This window comes from Camelus dromedarius, chromosome 6 (genome assembly GCF_036321535.1).
Source record: "Camelus dromedarius isolate mCamDro1 chromosome 6, mCamDro1.pat, whole genome shotgun sequence".
NCBI classification, from domain to species: domain Eukaryota; kingdom Metazoa; phylum Chordata; class Mammalia; order Artiodactyla; family Camelidae; genus Camelus; species Camelus dromedarius.
In genome coordinates this window covers 34,933,347-34,952,974 of record NC_087441.1, presented here as the reverse complement: position 1 = coordinate 34,952,974, position 19,628 = coordinate 34,933,347, and the positions used below count along the sequence as shown (strand labels likewise).

General features: G+C 39.9%; 1 protein-coding gene and 1 long non-coding RNA gene across 2 annotated transcripts; one reads left to right on the top strand and one right to left on the bottom strand.

Moving 5' to 3' along the window:
* Positions 1-1,629: 1,629 nt before the first annotated feature.
* Positions 1,630-3,868, bottom strand: LOC135321481 (uncharacterized). The gene is made up of 2 exons (XR_010381245.1): positions 3,602-3,868; positions 1,630-3,520 (listed from the first exon to the last, which is right to left on the bottom strand). It is a non-coding gene; the product is annotated as an uncharacterized LOC135321481 (long non-coding RNA).
* SMPDL3A (sphingomyelin phosphodiesterase acid like 3A) lies at positions 2,488-18,453 on the top strand. Its single transcript, XM_031456242.2, has 8 exons — positions 2,488-2,840; positions 7,553-7,766; positions 8,673-8,817; positions 11,879-11,975; positions 12,714-12,883; positions 13,348-13,528; positions 14,860-14,984; positions 16,544-18,453. The coding sequence occupies exons 1-8, from the start codon at positions 2,729-2,731 to the stop codon at positions 16,859-16,861; spliced, it is 1,362 nt and encodes a 453-aa protein (XP_031312102.1). The 5' UTR covers positions 2,488-2,728; the 3' UTR covers positions 16,862-18,453.
* The last annotated feature ends 1,175 nt before the right edge of the window (positions 18,454-19,628 follow it).

The window sequence follows — 19,628 nt, the reverse complement described above, 5'->3', positions numbered from 1 at the left end:
TCCAAATCACTGCCCTTCAAGCTGCATTCTGTCTCATACAGTAAACTGTCAATGTACTAACTTTTCTGGTTTGCTCTCTTTGTTTTTTTTTTTTTTTTTTTTCCCTTGGGAGGTTTTTTTGGTTTTGTTTGTTTGGAGGGAAGTAATTAGGTTTATCCATTTTTTAGTGGAGATACTGGGGACTGAACCCAGGATCTCCTGTATCTCCTGCATGCTAAGCAAGCACTCCACCTGAGCTATATCCTCCTCCCTCGCCCTTTTGTTTTCTAACACAGTTAAAAAGGAAAAAATTATCAAGCTCAAAGGCAATTTGACCAACAGGCCCTGAAAGACATCTCTGAAATTCTAAGGTCTCATGGATAATATCTATGCTAAAGGCTGTCACGTGAAATTCAATCATGGACCCCTGACAATGAGTAAGAAGCAGTTTCCACCTTGTCACAGGTGCTGCCCCCACCCAGATACACACCCTCACAACAAATTCTACCTACACCGGGAACATGGGGACCTACAAATACATGCCCAGGCATGAGGTGTACACTCAGAGATGTTAAGGAACCATAGCTTTGTGCTTCTTAGAGAGAGGTATAAAGGGAAACAAGAGAATGTAGAGGGAGTAGAAGGGAGGATTTTGTTCCAACTTATTAGTTCATATATTGCCTTTTGACAACTGCAAGCATGTCTTAGATTTCAAAATGTGTATGCCACATTTTATGCTTACTTACTGAAAAATTATTTCACAACTAATTTACTTCCAGAAAAAAGTATTGGAAATTGGAGGAAGAAGAAGAGTGGAAATTGCTATTTTTACAATTAAAAAAAATCCTTTTTCTGTCTTTCAAAATGTTTGTCCAAGAAACACACAAGTTATTTTGCTGTTCTTAAAGTTGTTTTCTCACATCCATTTTTCCATGTTTTTTCCTGCCCTGTTTCCCTCCACACTCTTGAGGTTGTGAACTGAGAAACTCCAAGGGCCATATCTTCCTACAATTGGAAAGGACTTTGGTTCTCCAAAGGCTGTTGAATCATCCTAAAGCTGAGGCAGGACTTGAACAGCGCTGGCAGGACATGAAACAGAAAATGGAGGCGCCCTGATTCCCATTTCAGAGCCCTTTTCATGAGACACTTTAAATTACACAGAATACAAAATAAAGTTTCCTCTGTTGGGAAACAAATACACTTTATAACATCTTTCACGAGGTTAGTAATTCTGGAGGGGTTTTTCTTCTTCAAAGGAATTCCACGACCTATAAATTTAAACTACATGCTTCCGTATCTTAAAGAGGTTGGCGTTCTCGTAAATGGTGATAATAGAACACTGAACCCAAGAAAACTTGAGGATCTTGGTTTCTTTGTCAGACTGAGTATTTTCAAGAATTCCTTGAAGAGTAAAATCCAGCAGTTCTATATGTGATTTTAGTGTCCCTCTAGAATGCACAGAACAAGGTCCTGAGACATTGTTCTAACTCAGCTGCAAAACCAAACAAAAAAGAAAGCCCTAACAAACAAAAGACTGAAACCTAGTGTCTTTGAGGAGTGGTTCTCAAACATTACCATTGCTTTGTTGCTGGTAGCTGAACCCGTGTTCCAAGTTCTTGTCCCGTCCCAGAAAGAATTCAGAAACAAGACTCAGTGGTTAAAAAAGTAAAGTAAGAATTTATTAACGGACGGACAGTACACTCTCAAGGGGAGAGCTGGCAGGTTCAGGTGAGTGGCTGCCCTGAGTTTTCTTTGGCAAGTTAGTTACATAGGGTGTAAAAATGAATGGGCAGAATATTCATTGGGGAGGGAAGGGTTTGGGGTTGCATTCCCTGATTATCATCCCAACTCCACCTTCCCAAAGGGAGGAGGGAAATTTAGTCCTTAGTCTGGATCAGAAGGGTCATGGCATCGGTGCATGATGGGTACTTCTGATCTGCAAGGCTAATTTTATTGAAATGAGGGCATAATAAGCAAAAGGTTACTTTCGGACCCTGGAAATTCCTGACTTTTCTCACCTTTCTTTGTTGGTCTCCAGGCCACTCTTCACCCCAAAAGATGTGGGTAGCCCCTTGTCAGTCCAAAGGTTCCTGCTTTTCTTTCTCTGTCCAGGGACCCCTACTGCTTACATGACGTGTGGTTTCCTGCATTTGGCTTGTGCCCCTCCTTTCTGCCCAATTCGTGCCATTTGGTCTGTGTACCCCTTTCTCAGCTCATATCTAGCTATCTGCCTGCTCTAACAGCTTTAGCAAAGGACTGGACTTCACCCATAGAGCTAGTGGCTTAATAGGTCTGGGGTGGGCCTGGAAATGTTCATTTTTAATTAGACCTTCCGGGTAGTGCTGACAATGCTGTTCCGAGGACCACACTCTGAGATACAGTATACTTTCCAAAACCTCTGCTCATCTCGCCCAGATCAAGACACTTCGAGGTTTTCTGCATCACTTCCGCGGAGAAGCCCCACGCACTTAGAGCCAGGTGGCATTTAGGCAAGATGGTCTGTGCCAGGTGGCCCCAAGCACATTCCTCCTCAGGGCAGTCACTGACGCTAAGAAACTAAAATACAGATAATCTTTAAACAGCTGCGAAAGGTCCAGTGAACCGACTCGTTGCGGAATCTGCCCTCGCACGTGACCGCTGGGCGTCTACACCCGAAGAGGTCTTCCACCTCCTCCCCGGCCCCGGACCCGACGTCCGTGTGGAGCCGCGGGACGAGCAGAGGCTCCCAGGCCCTCGGCCGCGGCCCGCGATGGCGCTGCTGGGCACGCTCCTCTGCTGCCTGCTGGCCGCCTGGCACGGCCGGCCCAGTCTCGGGCTGCCACTGGCTCCCGCTGGCCGCGGGAGTCCCCCTGCGGCGGTGGGTGAGTCGTCCGCCCCCGTCCCCTGCCCGAGCTGCCCGGGAGCGCCGGCTGCGGCGCCTGCGCGAAGTCGGGGCCAGTGCGCGGGGGCGGCGGCGCGTCCGGGAGGCTGCGCGCGGGAGGCTGTGACTCTGGCTGCTGGCCGCGGGGAGGGCGAGGGCGACGGGGGACGACAGCGCCAACTCGACCTGGCGGGGAGGTCAGGGCTGGCTAGCGGACGGTCCCGCCATGGGGAGCGGGGGGCGTTGCAAGGGGGGCGGCAGCCGGTTCCTCCTCCCGTACAGTTGTTTTCACTTTGTGCCTTTGGGTGTGTTTTGCACCCCGGGAAGGGAGGACAAACGGCGTGTCTTAAGGAAAAAAAAAAAAAATCTTGGGGGTTGAATGTCTCACCTTCTCAGAGGCTCCGAATCTGCCCAGAGCGGAGGAGCTGCCGAGTTTGGGCTTCTCAGGAGTGTAAATTTCAGTGGGACTCAGAGTATCTTCTGTCCTGCTCCCCGAGTTTGGTGGCCTTTTCTTTGACTCCTCCAACGAGAGCACGGTCCCATTTTCGGTGCTTTGGAACTCGCGGGGCCTTCATTTCGCCTTAGCTCCCCGCGGGCAAGGCTGATTTTGTTTATTCCCAGCTGTCACAGCAATGGTTCTCAAAGTCAAGGCCCGGACTGGACAGGGAGCTTCAGCGTCACCTAAAAGTGTTAAAAATGCAAGTTTTCAGCCCCACCCCAGGCCTGCCAAAACGAAACTCCGAGAACTGGGGGCCCCATAACCTGTTCAACAAATCCTCCAGGTGATTCTGGATAGATGCAAGAGTTTGGTCCAGAACAGATAAGCGTCAGATGATAGACTGTATGATGCCGTCTGAGGCTTCAGTGTCAAAGGTCAAGGTGCCCCTACCTCCCTGACTCTCTTTAAATATAACTGCTCTGTTATCTGAGGGGATTAGATCGGTGGAGCTGTGTTCTGTTTGGGCACAGCTGTCTCTGAAGCAGCCCGGTGCTTAGTGCCAAAACCTCCTCTCTTATCTGTCACTCTTAACTCTCTCACACAACTTCGGAAATGCTCCGGGGGGGAAAAAAAAAAAAAAGGCCTCCTCTTTGTCCAAGAGCCAAGTCCTCATGACTCAGCTGTCAGGCAGTGGAAAGCAAGAGGTGTAAATCCCAACTGTCAGTCATAACAAGTTGTACCCCAGTACTGATGCATGCTGGTTTTTGGTTTCATTCAAGCTGAAGGGGAGTTTCTTTAATTGCATGCCTATTCAGGATTTTGAGATAAAATGTCCCAGTTGCAGGAGACTAACCAATGACAAATTCATGTTTTGGTTTTAAGGATCTAATTGCTGAAGTCCTCAAGGACAACTTCCTGGGGGTCTAGTGAATCTCAGCTTCACATCTCCCTGTTTTGGTGGGGAAGCAGTGCAGTGACAGGGGAAGTGGGAGGGAGAGGGGTAACTGCAGCTCACAGACCTGCTGAAGCGTCCACTTAGCAGGTTCACACTGGATATATTAGTTTCCATGTTTTCTGCTTGATGATGTGACCGTCTCTCACCCCCTGGCCCCACTCCAAATACTTGGACTTCTTTACAACACCCACCATGACTAGCCTCTGCTTACTCTGTGTGTGTATGTGTGTATCTGTGTTTGTGTGCAAATTCCCAGTCTCAGCTTTCTGTCGAGTCCCAGTAGTCAGAGGACAACAGCCCAGCGACACTTTACCTGGCTGTGTTTGGCCACAGTTCTTTAGTTTTGGTAAATCAGGACCTGCTGGAGTATTTGGTAGGAACTGACATTATAAACAAATAAACAAAAACACCTATTTTAAACAACAACCGTATGTCCAAACATCTGAATTGTGACTTACTAGATTCTTTAGGATAAATAAAAAACTTTCATAAATTATAAATTTTTTTGAGCATTTATTATAAAAATTTATTTGAGATATGTTGACAACACGCACACACATGCAAACATATATTTTTGGAAATCTTTTCAAAGATTATTTTCAGAACAAGAAAGTAATTGCTGTGCAGTGAAAAGAGCTTTGGACTGAAAACCAGAGAATCTGAATTGGAGTGTGGGCTCTTCCGCAGGCCGGTCTATGGCCTTGGAGACACACACACACACACACACACCACTTTGTGTACAATTTCATTAGAGGTGGGAGGTGAGGCCTCCAGAGGTTCATTATTCATAAATCCCAGGTTAAGATCCTGCCAAGGCTCCATTCCTGCCTTCCATTTAAAGACACCCTTCAGTGCATCTGAATAATTACTCCTCGTCTGTCTAGCAATGCAGTGTAGTGGAAAGAGCTCTAGACTGCAAGTCTGGAGAGACTGGTTCCAGTTCAGCTTTTACTACTGAGTCACCATGTGATCTTAAGGATATCCTGAATCTCCGTGCCTAATTAAACAATGTTTGCTGAGGACCTGCTGAGGTATTGTAGACACTGGTGATATGTAAATCCAGGTATGAGCTTATATCCGAAGAATACGTCCTTAATGTGTTTCCAGCTTGAGTTTACAAAAATTTATTACATTAATAACCTCATGCCCCTTACTTGTCACAGTATCTCCTATAGGTGTAGTTGTTAACCTATTTTACATGAGGCAAGTGAGGCGGAAGGAGTTTTTTGTTCCTCCCAAAAGGACATTTGAATGTGAGCAAACACGGAGAGGCAGTGTGCACAGTGGTCAAGAGCAGTGTAGGCTCCGGAGTCAGATTTCCTGACTCGCCCTCTTGGCTTTGTTGCGTCTGGCATATGTGACTTGGACTTAATCTCTGTGCTGCAGTTCCTCATCTGTGAAATGGAAATGATGAGAAGTTAGTGCATGTAAAGCACAAGAAACCATGTTAAACTTACAGAAAGTACTTGATACATTTTAGCTATTACTTGGAAATTCAATCTCAAATTCAAGCTTGACAGCAGTGTTAACTAACATTGAGCTCACTGGATGCTGGGCTCTTACTTCTGCTGAGGCACTTAGCCCTCACGGTGTCAGCAGCAATATCATTCCATTTTACAGATGAAACAAGTCAAGATCACACAGCTAGACTGGGAAGCAGAGCTTGGATTCAAAATCAGGCAGTCTGACTCAGGAGCCCCTACTCTTCACCATAACAGTGTGGTTCATATATGGTTTATATATTTATACCCCAAGGAAGGGCAGCCTTCAGGATGATTCTGAGCTATTTGTCAACTCTACTTTATGGGCTGGGTAAAGTATGTCCAAGCTGGAAATAGAAGTTGGAGTATTTTCTGCATTCTGGAATAAAGTAAATTAACCTTGGCAAAGGTTTTTAAATGGGGACCGAATATCAAGTAATTGACCATATAGACTACTTTATGTCTACTTTGTTCTGGATCTTTTGTCTATCACTTCTTAGCTGTGAACTTAAATGTGTTATAAAATGATAACGTTGTGAAGAAACATCCCAAATATAATATGCTTTTTCCACCTTAAATTAACTGCTTTCAATTTTCTACCTTATTATCCAGCTTTGGGTTTTAAGTATTTGCTCACATACATCCTTATTTTTTTTATCATACTTAGTGTTTATCATTTGTACAGGTAAAAGTTTGCATGCTACTTTTTATCAGTTCTAATGTGTCTCTGACTGTAAATTAGTTATAATCAGAGTGAGCTCAAAAATCAAAGTGTGAAAAAGTCTCAATATTAAAACGATTTATTGATTACATATGAGAAGGCAGTAAAATCACTGAAGCTGTATGTATATTAAGTGTAAGCAAACTGGAAGGTCCTTCAAAATGAGGGTTCATATTTGGACTCTGCCATTTATTAAGCAGCATATACTAGAGCGAATTTCCTAGTTGATCCACCATTAATTTCTCAACTCTGAAATGAGGACAATGGTTCCTACTTCAGAGAGAATGAAATGACGTGGTATATGTAAATTGCTTATCATAATGCTGGCACACAGTAAATAACAGAGATGCTACTATGATTATTACTACTAGTGTCTCCTTCAATGAAAGAGTTTTTCTCAAGATGATTTCCAAGCAGGGGTGCTATCAAATGGGTCTTCGGCTTCTCCCTGAAAACCCAATGGAAGCATCCTCTTTAACAAACTGCTTCCCTTAATATTATTAACATGTTATATGTGTGTAATGATAGAAGATGTTCTTCTATTAAATAGCTTTTAAGAACCTCTGGCAATTGCTGATTTAGGCCAAAAGCTAGGTTAAGGATTTTTATTCTTTTTCCATTAATGTTGAAAAGCAAGGCTTTGCAAGAAATTAGGAAATTATTCACTGTGGAACCCTAACAAACCACATCATATTTCTATGTCTATTTTTCTACAAGAATGTAAATAAATTCTAAGACCTTACACTCTACAAGGAATGCGACATGCTATTTAGATACAATATGTTATTATTATTGACTTCCCAGAAGGATGTCTCCTTATACATCACTATGCAAACTTATGTTTGTTACGTAGTCTGTGTTGAGGTCGTGCTGTCACTGACTCACCAGTTCTGATATGTGGCAGCAGTAAATTCTAGCAAAGTCTGCCTACTGCCCTTGGAATCCTTACTCCTAACAGGGAAAGACTGTATTTAACTTCAGAGCATATGAGCATTTAAATTACTAAGACTTTCTTCTGTCACAAGGTAGAGCAACTGTTTCTAGTCTTATGGTAAGTATTTATGTGGGAATTCCAAAATAGAAGTAGATGTAACACCATTCTGTTTCTCATCAACAGGACAGTTTTGGCACGTGACTGACTTACACCTAGACCCTACTTACCACATCACAGAGGACCACACAAAAGTGTGCGCTTCATCCAAAGGTGCAAACGCCTCCAATCCGGGCCCTTTTGGAGATGTTCTGTGTGATTCTCCTTATCACCTTATTTTGTCAGCATTTGATTTTATTAAAAATTCAGGACAAGAAGCATCTTTCATGATCTGGACAGGGTAAGTGGTTATATAAACACCATTATTTATTTACTCAATATGTATTTATAGTGTCCTAAGCTTCATTAGAATGCTGAATTTCATAAGAACATTAATTATGTGTTAAGAATTATTTGGATATAAAAATATTAGGTCAAATTAATCAACATTATTAGAGATAAGAAAAACTTTGAGTCCCATTTTTTTGGTTTTGTTTTGTTTTTTAGAATACAGGCTCCAGAAATATGACCCTGTTAATTAGGAGACGAATCCAAAAACAGCGTATTTGTGTCAGTGTCTTGAGGCGTTTGTTAATAAGATAATAGATCTTATTAAATAACCAGAAAACAAAAGGCAGCAATGGGAGTTAACTTGTGATAGCAGTTTTGTAAAGATCATCTCCTTGTTGTATAATTAATTCCACTCATCATGATAGAGGGAAGAAAGAGGTCTATATTTCTTGCACCTGCAATATTGACCATGGCACTATTTAAATTAATTTATGCATTGCAACTTACAATAGATACTATTGTTATTATTATTCCCATTTTAAAGATTACAAAATGAAGACTCTGAGAATCTAAGTAACTTTCCCAAGTGCATGCAGCTAGTAAGTGGCAAAGCTGGAATTTGAGGCATTTTGGCTCTGGAATTTGTGCTTTTAATTACTAAACATTTTTGCCTCTTATAAGTCTTTAGTCAGGCAGTGAAATAGGCTGATATTTCCAGTTTATCTTTCGTAATACACAGATTTTTTTTTTAATAGGGCTCTCTTTGGGACAAAGGTCAATGAAGATTAGTTTACCAGCCCCTTTAACTATCATCTGTTGATTTATGGTGGAATTCTGCAGTGATAGTATAACACATGAGTCTAGTGACTTTTTCTAGAAACTGATTTTCTTCTCTGTGATTCTTTCTGCTTTTCAGGGATAGCCCACCTCACGTTCCAGTGCATGAACTCTCAACAGACACAGTCATAGATGTGATTGCTAATATGACAGCCACTATCCAGAGTCTCTTTCCAAACCTCCAGGTTTTCCCCGCCCTGGGAAATCATGACTATTGGCCACAGGTAAATTTGACCCCAACTTCCAGAAATGCTTAATGGCTTTTCCCCATTAATAGTGTCAAAATTATGCTGATAACTAGCTGATGATAGGGTGTGGGAGTGTGGCTCATAGAGGTAGAGCATGCTCGTAATGCTAAACCACCAAGGAAGGCAAGACATGTGCTCTGGGGACTTGAAAGTAACTCTTTAAAAAAAATTTTTTTTTTAATTTTTTATTTAATTGTTTTTCCTGTTAAGAAGAGGCACTGGGAATTGAACCCAAGACCCTGTGCATGCCAAGCACACACTCTACCACTGACTTATACCCTCCACCCACCTGAAGGTGACTTAATAGTTGATAAAGTGTTATGTCCATAGTGAGTTCTCGGAAGCCAATTACCTAGTTGGTGGGTTGTTAATTCTTATTTTCCTTTGTATTCTTTGTATTCTTCAATTTCTTCTTTCTTTCGAATAACTTTATTTCCATTTTCCATGTTCAGATTAGCAAAAAAGGTTAATGTACACTAATGTTTATGTTTTTCAGAATTTCTCTTAGACATACTAAGCTACCTATACTCTGGTCTAAGCTAGATTGTAATTAAAAACAAAAACATAGTAAATTATCATAAGAACCAAAAAGGGAGGCCCATGTTCAAGAGGTGATTCAAGGCAGGGACTGTGTTCAGCATATTTAATGCCTGATACAGCCCAGGCCTCAACCTGTCAGAGCGGCTGTTTATTCAGCAGCCTGTGCATCACATTGGTTACCAGCTCTGGTTACAAGGACCTGCTATAGTAGTGTAGAATCGGTTTGGCCTGACACTTGTTTTGTAAATAGTTTTACTGGAACAGAGCCAAGGCTGTTCTTTTGGTTTTGCTGTGGCTGCACGTGCACTGTAACGGTGGAGTAGGAAAGTTATCACACACAAACACACACACACACACGCACACACGCACACGCACACGCACACGCACACACATAAATACAAACTCGAGCCCCCATCCATCACATCAGGAGAAGATACTCGTGTGGAGAGCCCAGGGGTTTCTTCCCTGTGCCACTCAAGGCAGCAGTCTGGGCCAGGGTCCGCGTGTCCTCCTAGCGGCTGTGTGGCTCATAAGCCTAAAGTATTTATCACTGGACCTTTCAGAGAAAAAGTTTGCCGACCCCTCGCCTAGAAGAGGCCTGCGTTTTATAGATGAGAAAACTGAGACCCCGAAATGTTAAGCTGCTTGTTCAAATGCTCACAGTCGCTCAGTGACAGAGCCCACATCCTGGATCTTTTGTGCTCAGTTAAACAAACATCCTGTCACACATCCTTTGCTCTTACCAGACTAACATAGCGGTATTTCCTGAACATGGTATTTACTTTTATGCCTTTCTTTGCCTACTTTTTTGTTGTTGTTGTGTTAGAATATCTTTTCCATATTAAGTCAAAAGGATGCTTAATGAGGGTTTTGATTATATCAGTTAATCTAACCCGAATGCGGTGGCTTTGAAAAGTTGCACTCTAGGATGAGCTTAAATTTCAAGAGGCTTCTTGGCCTCGGCATCCCATCCTGAGATGAACAAACTGTGAGTCTTTGTGGGTTGGCCTCTCAACTGGTGGTCAGCTTTTGTTACTTCTGTGATGTTAGACCACACAGGGCAGAGGCTTGGGGATGGACAGTCTCCAGGAGTCGGAGGTTACTCACATTGTCTTTATATGCTTTAGGTGACAGGCAGGCTGGTGTAATGGAAAACATGTGGGGTTTAGGGTCACATTCATTAGAATTTTAAAAAACTTGTCCTGCCCTGCTTGTGCTAATAGCTTGAGCAGCTTGGATAATAATTCACATACTGATCCTTGATCATTAGTAAACAAGAGCAATAATCCCTACCTTGCGAAGTTTGGGGGAGAATTAGTGATACTATACGGGAAGGGCATAGTTTCCTAGCTGGCACATAATCAGCTCTCACTGCATGGAAGGGCGGTTATTGTAACGTTAAACAGTGACATGGGACCCATGTGTCCTAACTCCTCTGAGGACTTGTTTCATTTTACTTTTATCTCTGCCTCCTTCCACCGCAGTTTCAGGAATGTCAAATGTAACTTGAAAGCCCTACAACAAATTCTAGAGACTTATACAGCTGAGATTGGATTCTGGTGCATGTAACAAATTGGGTGTGCTATTTCTCCATTGAGACCCCATAAGCATGTATATAAACGTAGTTACACACTATATTTATACACATACAAATGTAAATACAGACACAAGTCCCCACCCATCACATCAGAAGAAGATATTTGTGTGGACAGCCCAGGGATTTCTTCCCAGTGCCACTCAAGGAAGCAGTCTGGGCCAGGGTCCTCATGTCCTCCTATCCTGGCAAGACGGCTGCCACCGAACTGATAGATGGATCGCTTCCCATTATACCCCATTACTTAGCAGTGGTCACGTCACAGACAAGAAGGATTAGGATGACAGCATGGTGCAATAAATAACTGGAGGTATAAGTGAGGGTAGAAAGACCTGGGATTAGACCCAGCTTTGGGACTGACCAGCTCTCCCTAGATAAATAACCTAACTTCTCTGGTGCTCATGTTTTTCATATTTAAAATAGAGAGAAAAGTCTAGAGTAATGTTTATATAATTTTAAGACTCCTTATGACTGTACCACTATCTTGGCATCCATCCAAAAGTAAACAAATGGCTAAAACTGTAGGTTTTTGATAATGACAGTGATAATGATGATGATGCTTTTGCTTTGGTTCTCTGTCTTGTCAACTTGACAAAATAATTATTCAAATTCTGGTTCAAATGCTCTTTTCATTCTGCCTCTCAGAGTCTGCGGGCCAGACTGGCTTGCTCTTGCTTCTACACTCCCAGAATCCTTGTGGTTGTACCTCACACACTGTCTTACAGATGACTGGTTACATTTTGTCCCCCATCTCCCCACCTAAGTTATGCATTCCTTGAAAATTATCTAGTATTCCTGCATCTCCAGATGCCTAACATAGCAGTAATCACTCAAGTAATGTTTAAATTAATTAATCCATATATCCTCAGAGTTTCAATGGTGGATTGTATTGTTTGTGGCCAGGATCAACTACCTGTAGTCACCAGCAAGGTGTACAATGCGGTAGCAAACCTCTGGAAGCCATGGCTAGATGAAGAAGCTGTTTGTACCCTAAGGGAAGGTGAGTGAAAGATGGCCTCATCCCTGCTTTGTCTCTATTTTTATTCAGTTCGTGTTGTTTAGACTTCGATCTTTACTGTTTGTTTGGGTGTACCAGTTCGGAAGAGTCTCTGCCCAGTTTTTCTGGTGATTCTATCGTGAAAACCGAGGACCGGCATGGATGGTGAGTGGTCCCGGGCCAAAGAAAGTGGGCCCAAGATCCCGGTGGCCAGCTCTGGAAGTGCCACTGCAGCAGGGTGACCTGTTGCCACTGGTTCACAGTGTGAGTGGAGTTACGCCTTCAAGGCTCGTCTCACCTGAGATCGTAGCAGCTCTGGTTTATCTGCCATGTCTTCCTCAGTATTCTCTGCCAAGACCCCTGTGTGTTCCCATTCTTGGATTTCATATTTCACAATATCTTTCATCTTAACTCCCCAAACATATAACCTAGGAGTTGATGTCTTTCTTTCATGAAATTCAGTACCTTATTGCCTGGGGCCAAAATATTTAGTTATCTTTTCACGTGACTGTTGCGTACAACTGTTGTTACCTCGATATGTAGAGCTGGCATATAGTAGATTTTCAATAAGTGTTTGTTAAATCTTATCCAGTGACAGCCTATGCATGTGCAAACTAAATGATGAGAAATCAGTATAACCTTCCTGAATGGCTTGTAAACCTTAATTAAGATTTTGCTTTTCAATGTCTGTTTACCTATGTATGTATTTTTCTAGAATGTGTTTTAAATTTGTTTTTATAGGTGGCTTTTATTCACAGAAAGTTTCAACTAATCTGAACCTTAGGATCATCAGTCTCAATACAAACTTATACTACGGCCCAGATCTTGTGACCCTCAATATGACTGACCCAGCAAATCAGCTCAAATGGCTAGAAAATACCCTGAACATCTCTCAGCAAAATAAGGAGAAGGTAGATGCCATGAACCAACATCATCAGGGGATAAACAGAGGGTTAAACATGTGTATTTGTGAAACTTGAGAAAGGGGATCAGGTATTAATAAAAGTATTAAAATGTAAAGATGTTCTTACATGAAACATGTTAGGATTTGCCTCTCGTGTTGTTACTTGTTTGATTTGTTTTGCTTTTAATGCTTTGAGGATTGATGGGTGTCTGTCGATATTAAAAAAAAAAAGCTGTGAGCAAGGTCACAGTTATCTGATATCATCAACCATGTAGTTTAAATGAGACAAGAGCAAATGTAGTGACATTAATAGTTTCATAGTTTCATCTTTTTTTGGTAATAAATAGGAGAGATGGTATATTTACTTTCTGAAATTTAATTAACATGCTTTCAGTCTTGGGTATCTAAATGACATTTCGTTATGATAAATGTGTAAAAAGATTCTCATCAGTCCTCCCTGTGTCTCTACAGGTGTACATCATAGCTCATGTTCCAGTGGGGTACCTGCCTTTTTCAAGGAGCATCACGGCAATGAGAGAATACTATAATGAGAAATTGATAGAGATTTTTAGGAAATACAGCAACATCATTGCAGGGCAATTCTATGGACACACTCACAGAGATAGCATTATGGTTCTTTTGGATAAGAAAGGTAATATACGTTCTATTTTCCTCTCTCCAATCCACGACTCTAGAGCAAAATAGTGAATATCCATTAATTTTTACTGATCCAGTAAATTGAAAGTTTTATTGACTCTACCTGCCAGCACCAGCTTTTTCTCAGTTACTTTGGCTGGTTGAGTGGCAACTGTCCAAAGTCCTGCAACTGAGTTTCTTCCTCTCAGTCCGGCAACTGAGTTTGGTCTCTTCAAATTCAGTCATCATCATCAACACAAAAGCCTCTGAAACCCTTAGCTCAAACGTTCTTTTTAGATTCTCAGGTTTAGAAAATCACTGTTTCTTATTTACTTGCTAGGCTCAAGTTTCTTTTGATATGACAGGTTTTACCTCTCAGAATTTAAAGAGCAAAGCACAATTTACTGTTGGTCTAAAAGAAAGCATATGAAGCTTTTACTTTTACGTGCTTATCGACATTGTCATCTACTCAGCATTAAAAAAAAATAGAAGAAGCTCTAGCATTAAATATGACGATGCTTATCTATTTTTAAAGATCATGTCTGCATAAGGGCAGAAAACCGAGAGTTAACAAAAAAGAGTTCTGAAGTTTTAGTAGTCAGCCAGGAGGAAAATCAATGTTTTTTTTTTTTTTTTCTCTCAGTAACTGGGGAACATTTTTGAAATGCTTTGCCTTTTTCATCTAGAATAAGTAAACTTGGTAAAAATGACTATTTCCCAGCATTTGGCAGCCTTTTCACTCACAAAGAAATTTAGTTATATAATAGATATGTATAAAACATGGTGACACTTTCATCTGATTCTTGTTTTGTAATTATTGGAATATTGTTATAGATAGAGTACCGAACAACTAGCTTTGCATATTTTATATATGTGTACTTGTAATCAGTTGGATATTTTTATTACGAAAAACTTCAAATATGTATAAAGGCAGAGAGAATATTGAAGCAAGCCCCCATGTACTACCACTTATATACAACATCTCTCAAGATTTTGCCACATTTATTTTATCTATCCATTTTTTATTCTTTTTTTCTAAAGTACTTGAAGGTAAATCTCAAACACCAAATGTATTTCAGCCCTACGTGTTCTGTATTCATTGCTAAAATATATGGATAATAGTCATAATACCATTAACAAAAGCAACAATAATTCTTTCAGTCTCTCCATAATAAAACTGTCCCTATCTCCTCAAAAGTCTCTCTTTACTGTTGTTTCAAATCAGGATCCATCAAGGATCGCACATCATTTGGCTGTTACATCTGTTAGTCTAGAACTTGTGTATTTGTAATACAGTTAAATCTAATTATTAAAAGATACATGCTTATGTATGTATGTTTTGTCCAGGAAGTCCAGTAAGTTCCTTGTTTGTGGCTCCTGCTGTTACCCCAGGGAGGAATGTTTTAGAAAAGCTGACCAACAATCCTGGTGTCAGACTATTTCAGTATGAGCCTCGTGACTATAAATTATTGGTAAGCTGGCACAGTTTTAGAATCAACTCCATCTTTATGCATATCTTTCTGGTTTTCATTTGTTGAGTTGAAGGTTTTTCAGAGCTGCTACTGTGAGTTGTATTTAGTGTTGAAATCTCAGAATGTCTCTCTTCTTTTTTGTATTTGGAATGTCAGCCCTTTCTAAGTGTGGGTTTATGAGGTTAGCCCTTGGGGAGCTGTTTCTGTTCTTCTAAGGACTTCACAGTTATTTAGCTAAGGGTTTCATTGGCTAGTGCCTTATTTATGGACTTGTATACATATGAAACTTTTCACTAAGCCTTATTTGTGATTAATTACTCTTCTCCAGAACATGCTATGAAGAATGTAGTCTCTCTCATGAGTGATCTTACCTGTGTCCCAGTCTATTCCTCTGTAAAACGAGGATTAAAATATTACTGAGTTCACTGAGTTGCTGTGAAGATGCATGAACAAATATTTGTCAAGTGCTTGTCAAAATGCTTGGCTAAATGCTTGGCTCATAGTTAGCATTCAATAAATGTTGGCAAATAAATTTTTTGCAAAGAAAATAAATTGAGTTGGACCTTTGAGACAAGAGTTCTCTGGAGCTGATACATGACTCTATGCTTTACATCAATTTAGCATCAAAAGGCCAGGCATTTTAGCTTGCGTATGGCCCCTTTCAACAAGTATAATTTTAAAAGAATTTCTCAGTTAAAGTCTATTGATGTCACTGCACTTTTTTCCTAAAAAGATTTAGTAAGAAGTAGCTCTGTTATTCCCTAAAGCATGTTTTTACAAAAAAGATAAGGCAGGAGAAATCTGGTTTATCCATAAACATTAGAATAAATGAAGAAATAAAACAATTGACTGATAAAATAGTCCAAAGGAATTCTTTTCTGACTATTATTTGCCTGTTTTTGTATCTGAATCTCACTCAGGTTTACGCACCCATATGCATATATGCACTGACATGGAAAGGAGTCCCTGATATAGTACTATCTAATTTTTAAAAGTGCGAAACAGTTTGTATGATATGATATCCTTTTTTGGAAAAGTGAAAAATATAGTAAATAGGTATGTGCTGGTAAATGTTTAATAATTGGTTCACCAGAGGGAAAAGATACTTTGATTTGTAGTGTTTGCCAATTTCCATGATATAAATGCTCCCATCATGGCCAATTTCAAGCTGCCAAACTGGTACCAACTAAGTCCCAAGATTCCTGAAAATTTGACAATCAGTTTTTGCGGGCTGCTACAAGCCACCTTCAGCATGCCACTGATTCATACACAGCTGTTAGCAGTGGTTACTTCTGAGGTGTGTGAGTTGAAGGCTTTTTATTTTGTACATCTCTCTGTATAGTTTGGATTATTCCCTATTATGTTCTTTTATTTTCTTTTAAATGAAAAAAAATATATTTTCTATTGGACTCTCTTTCTTTAAAAGCAATTCTCACTTTTTAAAATGACTGCACTTTAAATGAAGAATGTCAGATAAATCCCAATAAGGACTCTCCTTGCTCTGCTCTACTTTACCTGCCAAACAATGACCCCGGCTTTGTTACCCTGTTTAACTGTAGGACATGCTGCAGTACTTCTTGAACCTGACAGATGCTAATCGAAGGGGAGAATCCAACTGGAAGCTGGAGTATAAGCTGACCCAGATCTACAACGTTGAAGATTTGCAGCCAAAAAGTTTGTATGGATTAGCTAAACAATTTACAGTCATAGACAGTAAGCAGTTTATGAAATACTACAACTACTTCTTTGTGAGTTATGACAGCAGTGTGCTTTGTGTTGGGAGATGTAAGGCCCTTCAGATTTGTGCAATTATGAATCTTGATTATATTTCCTACACAGATTGCCTCAAACAATACTATAGAAAGCACAGTCTGTAGTATTTCATAGTCTGTACTCATCGAAATTATAATATTGCTCTGTTTCTGAGATCAGTTGGTGGAAATTGTTATGCAAATTTTTGTGAGTTACTGAGTAGGCAGGCAGAATTCCTGTCTTTGCCTTTTTACGATATCCAAATGTAGATATTTTTAACATTCTACTTTTCTATCATATCGAATATATTTAAACTGCCCCTTACTAGAATGATGTTTGGATGTAAATATCTTATCTTCCAGTTTATATAATTATATCTAATTTATACCCTTGTTGCAATTGTCATTTATACAATAAAGCAAATTACTTTTCCCTAAGTATAATGAATTATTTTTGATATGTTAATTTTCAGCCTTTTAATTCACTCTTGTGGAAACTTTGTGTGTAAACTGAGGTTCAAACAGTTTAAGTACCATGAAGTTGACACTGTCTGTGCACTATCTGTACTCTTGGGAAAACACCAAGGTCACATGAGGGCCGTCTCTGAGACTAGGAGACATCACGGGCCATATACTCACTGTGAGTGAAGGGAAGTGTTCTTCCGTGTTGCTGAGTTTTAAGGAAGAGAATGTCACGAGTTGTACTTATTGTAAGGAAAACAAGCATTCCTTTCATGGATTTCTTCTCAGGGTTCTCCCATGGCTGCTTACTTCTCAACAGCTTCTCTCAAGCTGTTGTTTGCTCCTAGCCTAAGTGGCAGAATTAAAGGAAGAAAGAGAAGAGGAGGTTGAGAGATCTAGGGGCAGAGAAGATTGTACATCCCAATACTTGGGCTTGCTAGGGAAGACAGACAATCAGCGGCTTGACTGAGGTCAGTCAAAGAAGAGACTGACTCCTTATTCATGTGAAAAAAATGAGTTGTAGATGTAAGATCTCATCTAATGAAACCAAAGAATACGGATTTCTAGATGGCAGAGAATGTGAACATTATAAAATAAAAAATATTATTAAAAAAACTGAAAATGTTCATGGGGTAAATGTTTTTCAAAAAAATATTCAGGTTAAAAAATAAATTAGTTGTGTTTTAGAAGTGAGACTTTGCTAAAACCAAGCAAAAATCTATTCTTATAAAAAATAATCACATCCTTTAGAAATCATCCTGCCTGCAATTATATTTAAAGTTGGTATTGTCAGATGACTACTTCATGCATTTATATATTCTTATGTGTCTGGACAGAAGTTTTAAGAAAACAGGTTTGCACATGTAAAGAAAAATTTTTAAATGGTGAAAACCAAAGATGGCATGAGCTGACTCAGACGATGAGCCCTGGCGTGGGAAGGAAACATGCTTGGGTTTGCAGGATTACTGCTGGGGAAATCCCTGCTCCTGCTGGGGGTTTGAGGCAGTGAACATTTAGGGTCCTTCCCACGTGATTCTACAGTTTAAAAATTCTCATGCTTCTAATTCTGTTTACTTTTACCTTAAAATAGGAACAAATGATCTTAAAGTTTGAGTAACATTTAGGGATGTTATCAGTATATAGTTAAATAACTTTTTCCGTCCAAAAATCAGAATATGTTACAATTATTTGTTGTGCTTTATTTACAATTATGTTCAAACATATAATAAATTTTATTATGACCATAGTAAGACTCATCTTGACTTGCCTCTGTTTATTGAGAGTGTTTTTGCAAATTCAAACATTCTGTTTAGATTTTTTAAATTGCTACTTTGAAACCAGCTTTGTTCCAATATTTGGACACACATTGACAGTAAGAAATGGGAGTAAATGTTAGAATGGGAGAGAGCCCTTAATTAGAGCCACAGATTTAGGTGGGTAGAGAGATTTATGGGTGAAACCAGGAAATACCCATTCTAATAATTTTTTCTATTTATGATAGTAATTTTCTCACATATTATGAATGCATTGGCTAAAGTGAACAGGCACCTGCCATCATGAGTGCAGTAAAAGAATCTGCTCAGTGACTTCAGCAGCTCTGAATCTGAGTGGTGCCTGGTCCTAGGACATCATCTGATCTTGTATCCAGACTCCTGAGAGGATTCTGCCACTCTAGACTTTCGAAAGGTCAGTTGAATCCAACCTCTAGCATATTGTCACATCTTCCCTGAGTGACCCTTTTATGCGATGAGCTTTATGACAAAAGAAGAACGCTGGAACTGGACTGGGCTAAAAATATAGGTAATGTGACCATTTCAGGACCTGATTGCTAAATAAAATTTATGAGATTTGCTTTCATAGCAAAGTTGTCAGGGAGGAGGCTACTGGAACCTCTATTACTCCAAAGACGGGAGCTACTTTTAGCCTCCAAAGGAACTGAATCATTGTAAATAATTACATTGAGTCAGTTCTACAGTATAGTTAAAGATGACATGCCCTATTGCTTAGCAATTAAGTCCTAGGCGCATACTTAAGAGTAAACTCTCAAACATGCACAGCAAGAGTATAAAAATATCTGTGGCAGCATTATTTTTAATAACAGTAACAAAACTGAAAAGCGCTTAAAGGTACATCAACAAGAGAATGGATAAATGAAATATTACATCAAACTTTAAAAATGCAGAGATAGTAGAGATATATGTACTAGAGATACATGTAATAGACCCCCTCCAACTCCCCACAAAAGATATGTTGGTAAAATAAACATCAAATACAGGAGTGTTGGAGATTAGTGAATGGGAAAGTTGATTGTGGAGAGAAATATAACGGGATTGAAAAGTGTTGGTAAAGTTTTATTTCCTAATGCAGTCAGTGGCTATATTGATGTTTGCTCTATTTTTCTTTATACATTTTTTAATATATTAAATGCCAT

Excerpts from the sequence above, each read along its gene's own strand:
- SMPDL3A (XM_031456242.2), top strand. The coding sequence starts at position 2,729 with ATGGCGCTGCTGGGCACGCTCCTCTGCTGCCTGCTGGCCGCCTGGCAC. Across the intron at positions 2,841-7,552 it reads GAGTCCCCCTGCGGCGGTGG|GACAGTTTTGGCACGTGACT; the intron begins GTGAGTCGTCCG and ends TCTCATCAACAG. Across the intron at positions 8,818-11,878 it reads ATCATGACTATTGGCCACAG|GATCAACTACCTGTAGTCAC; the intron begins GTAAATTTGACC and ends GTTTGTGGCCAG.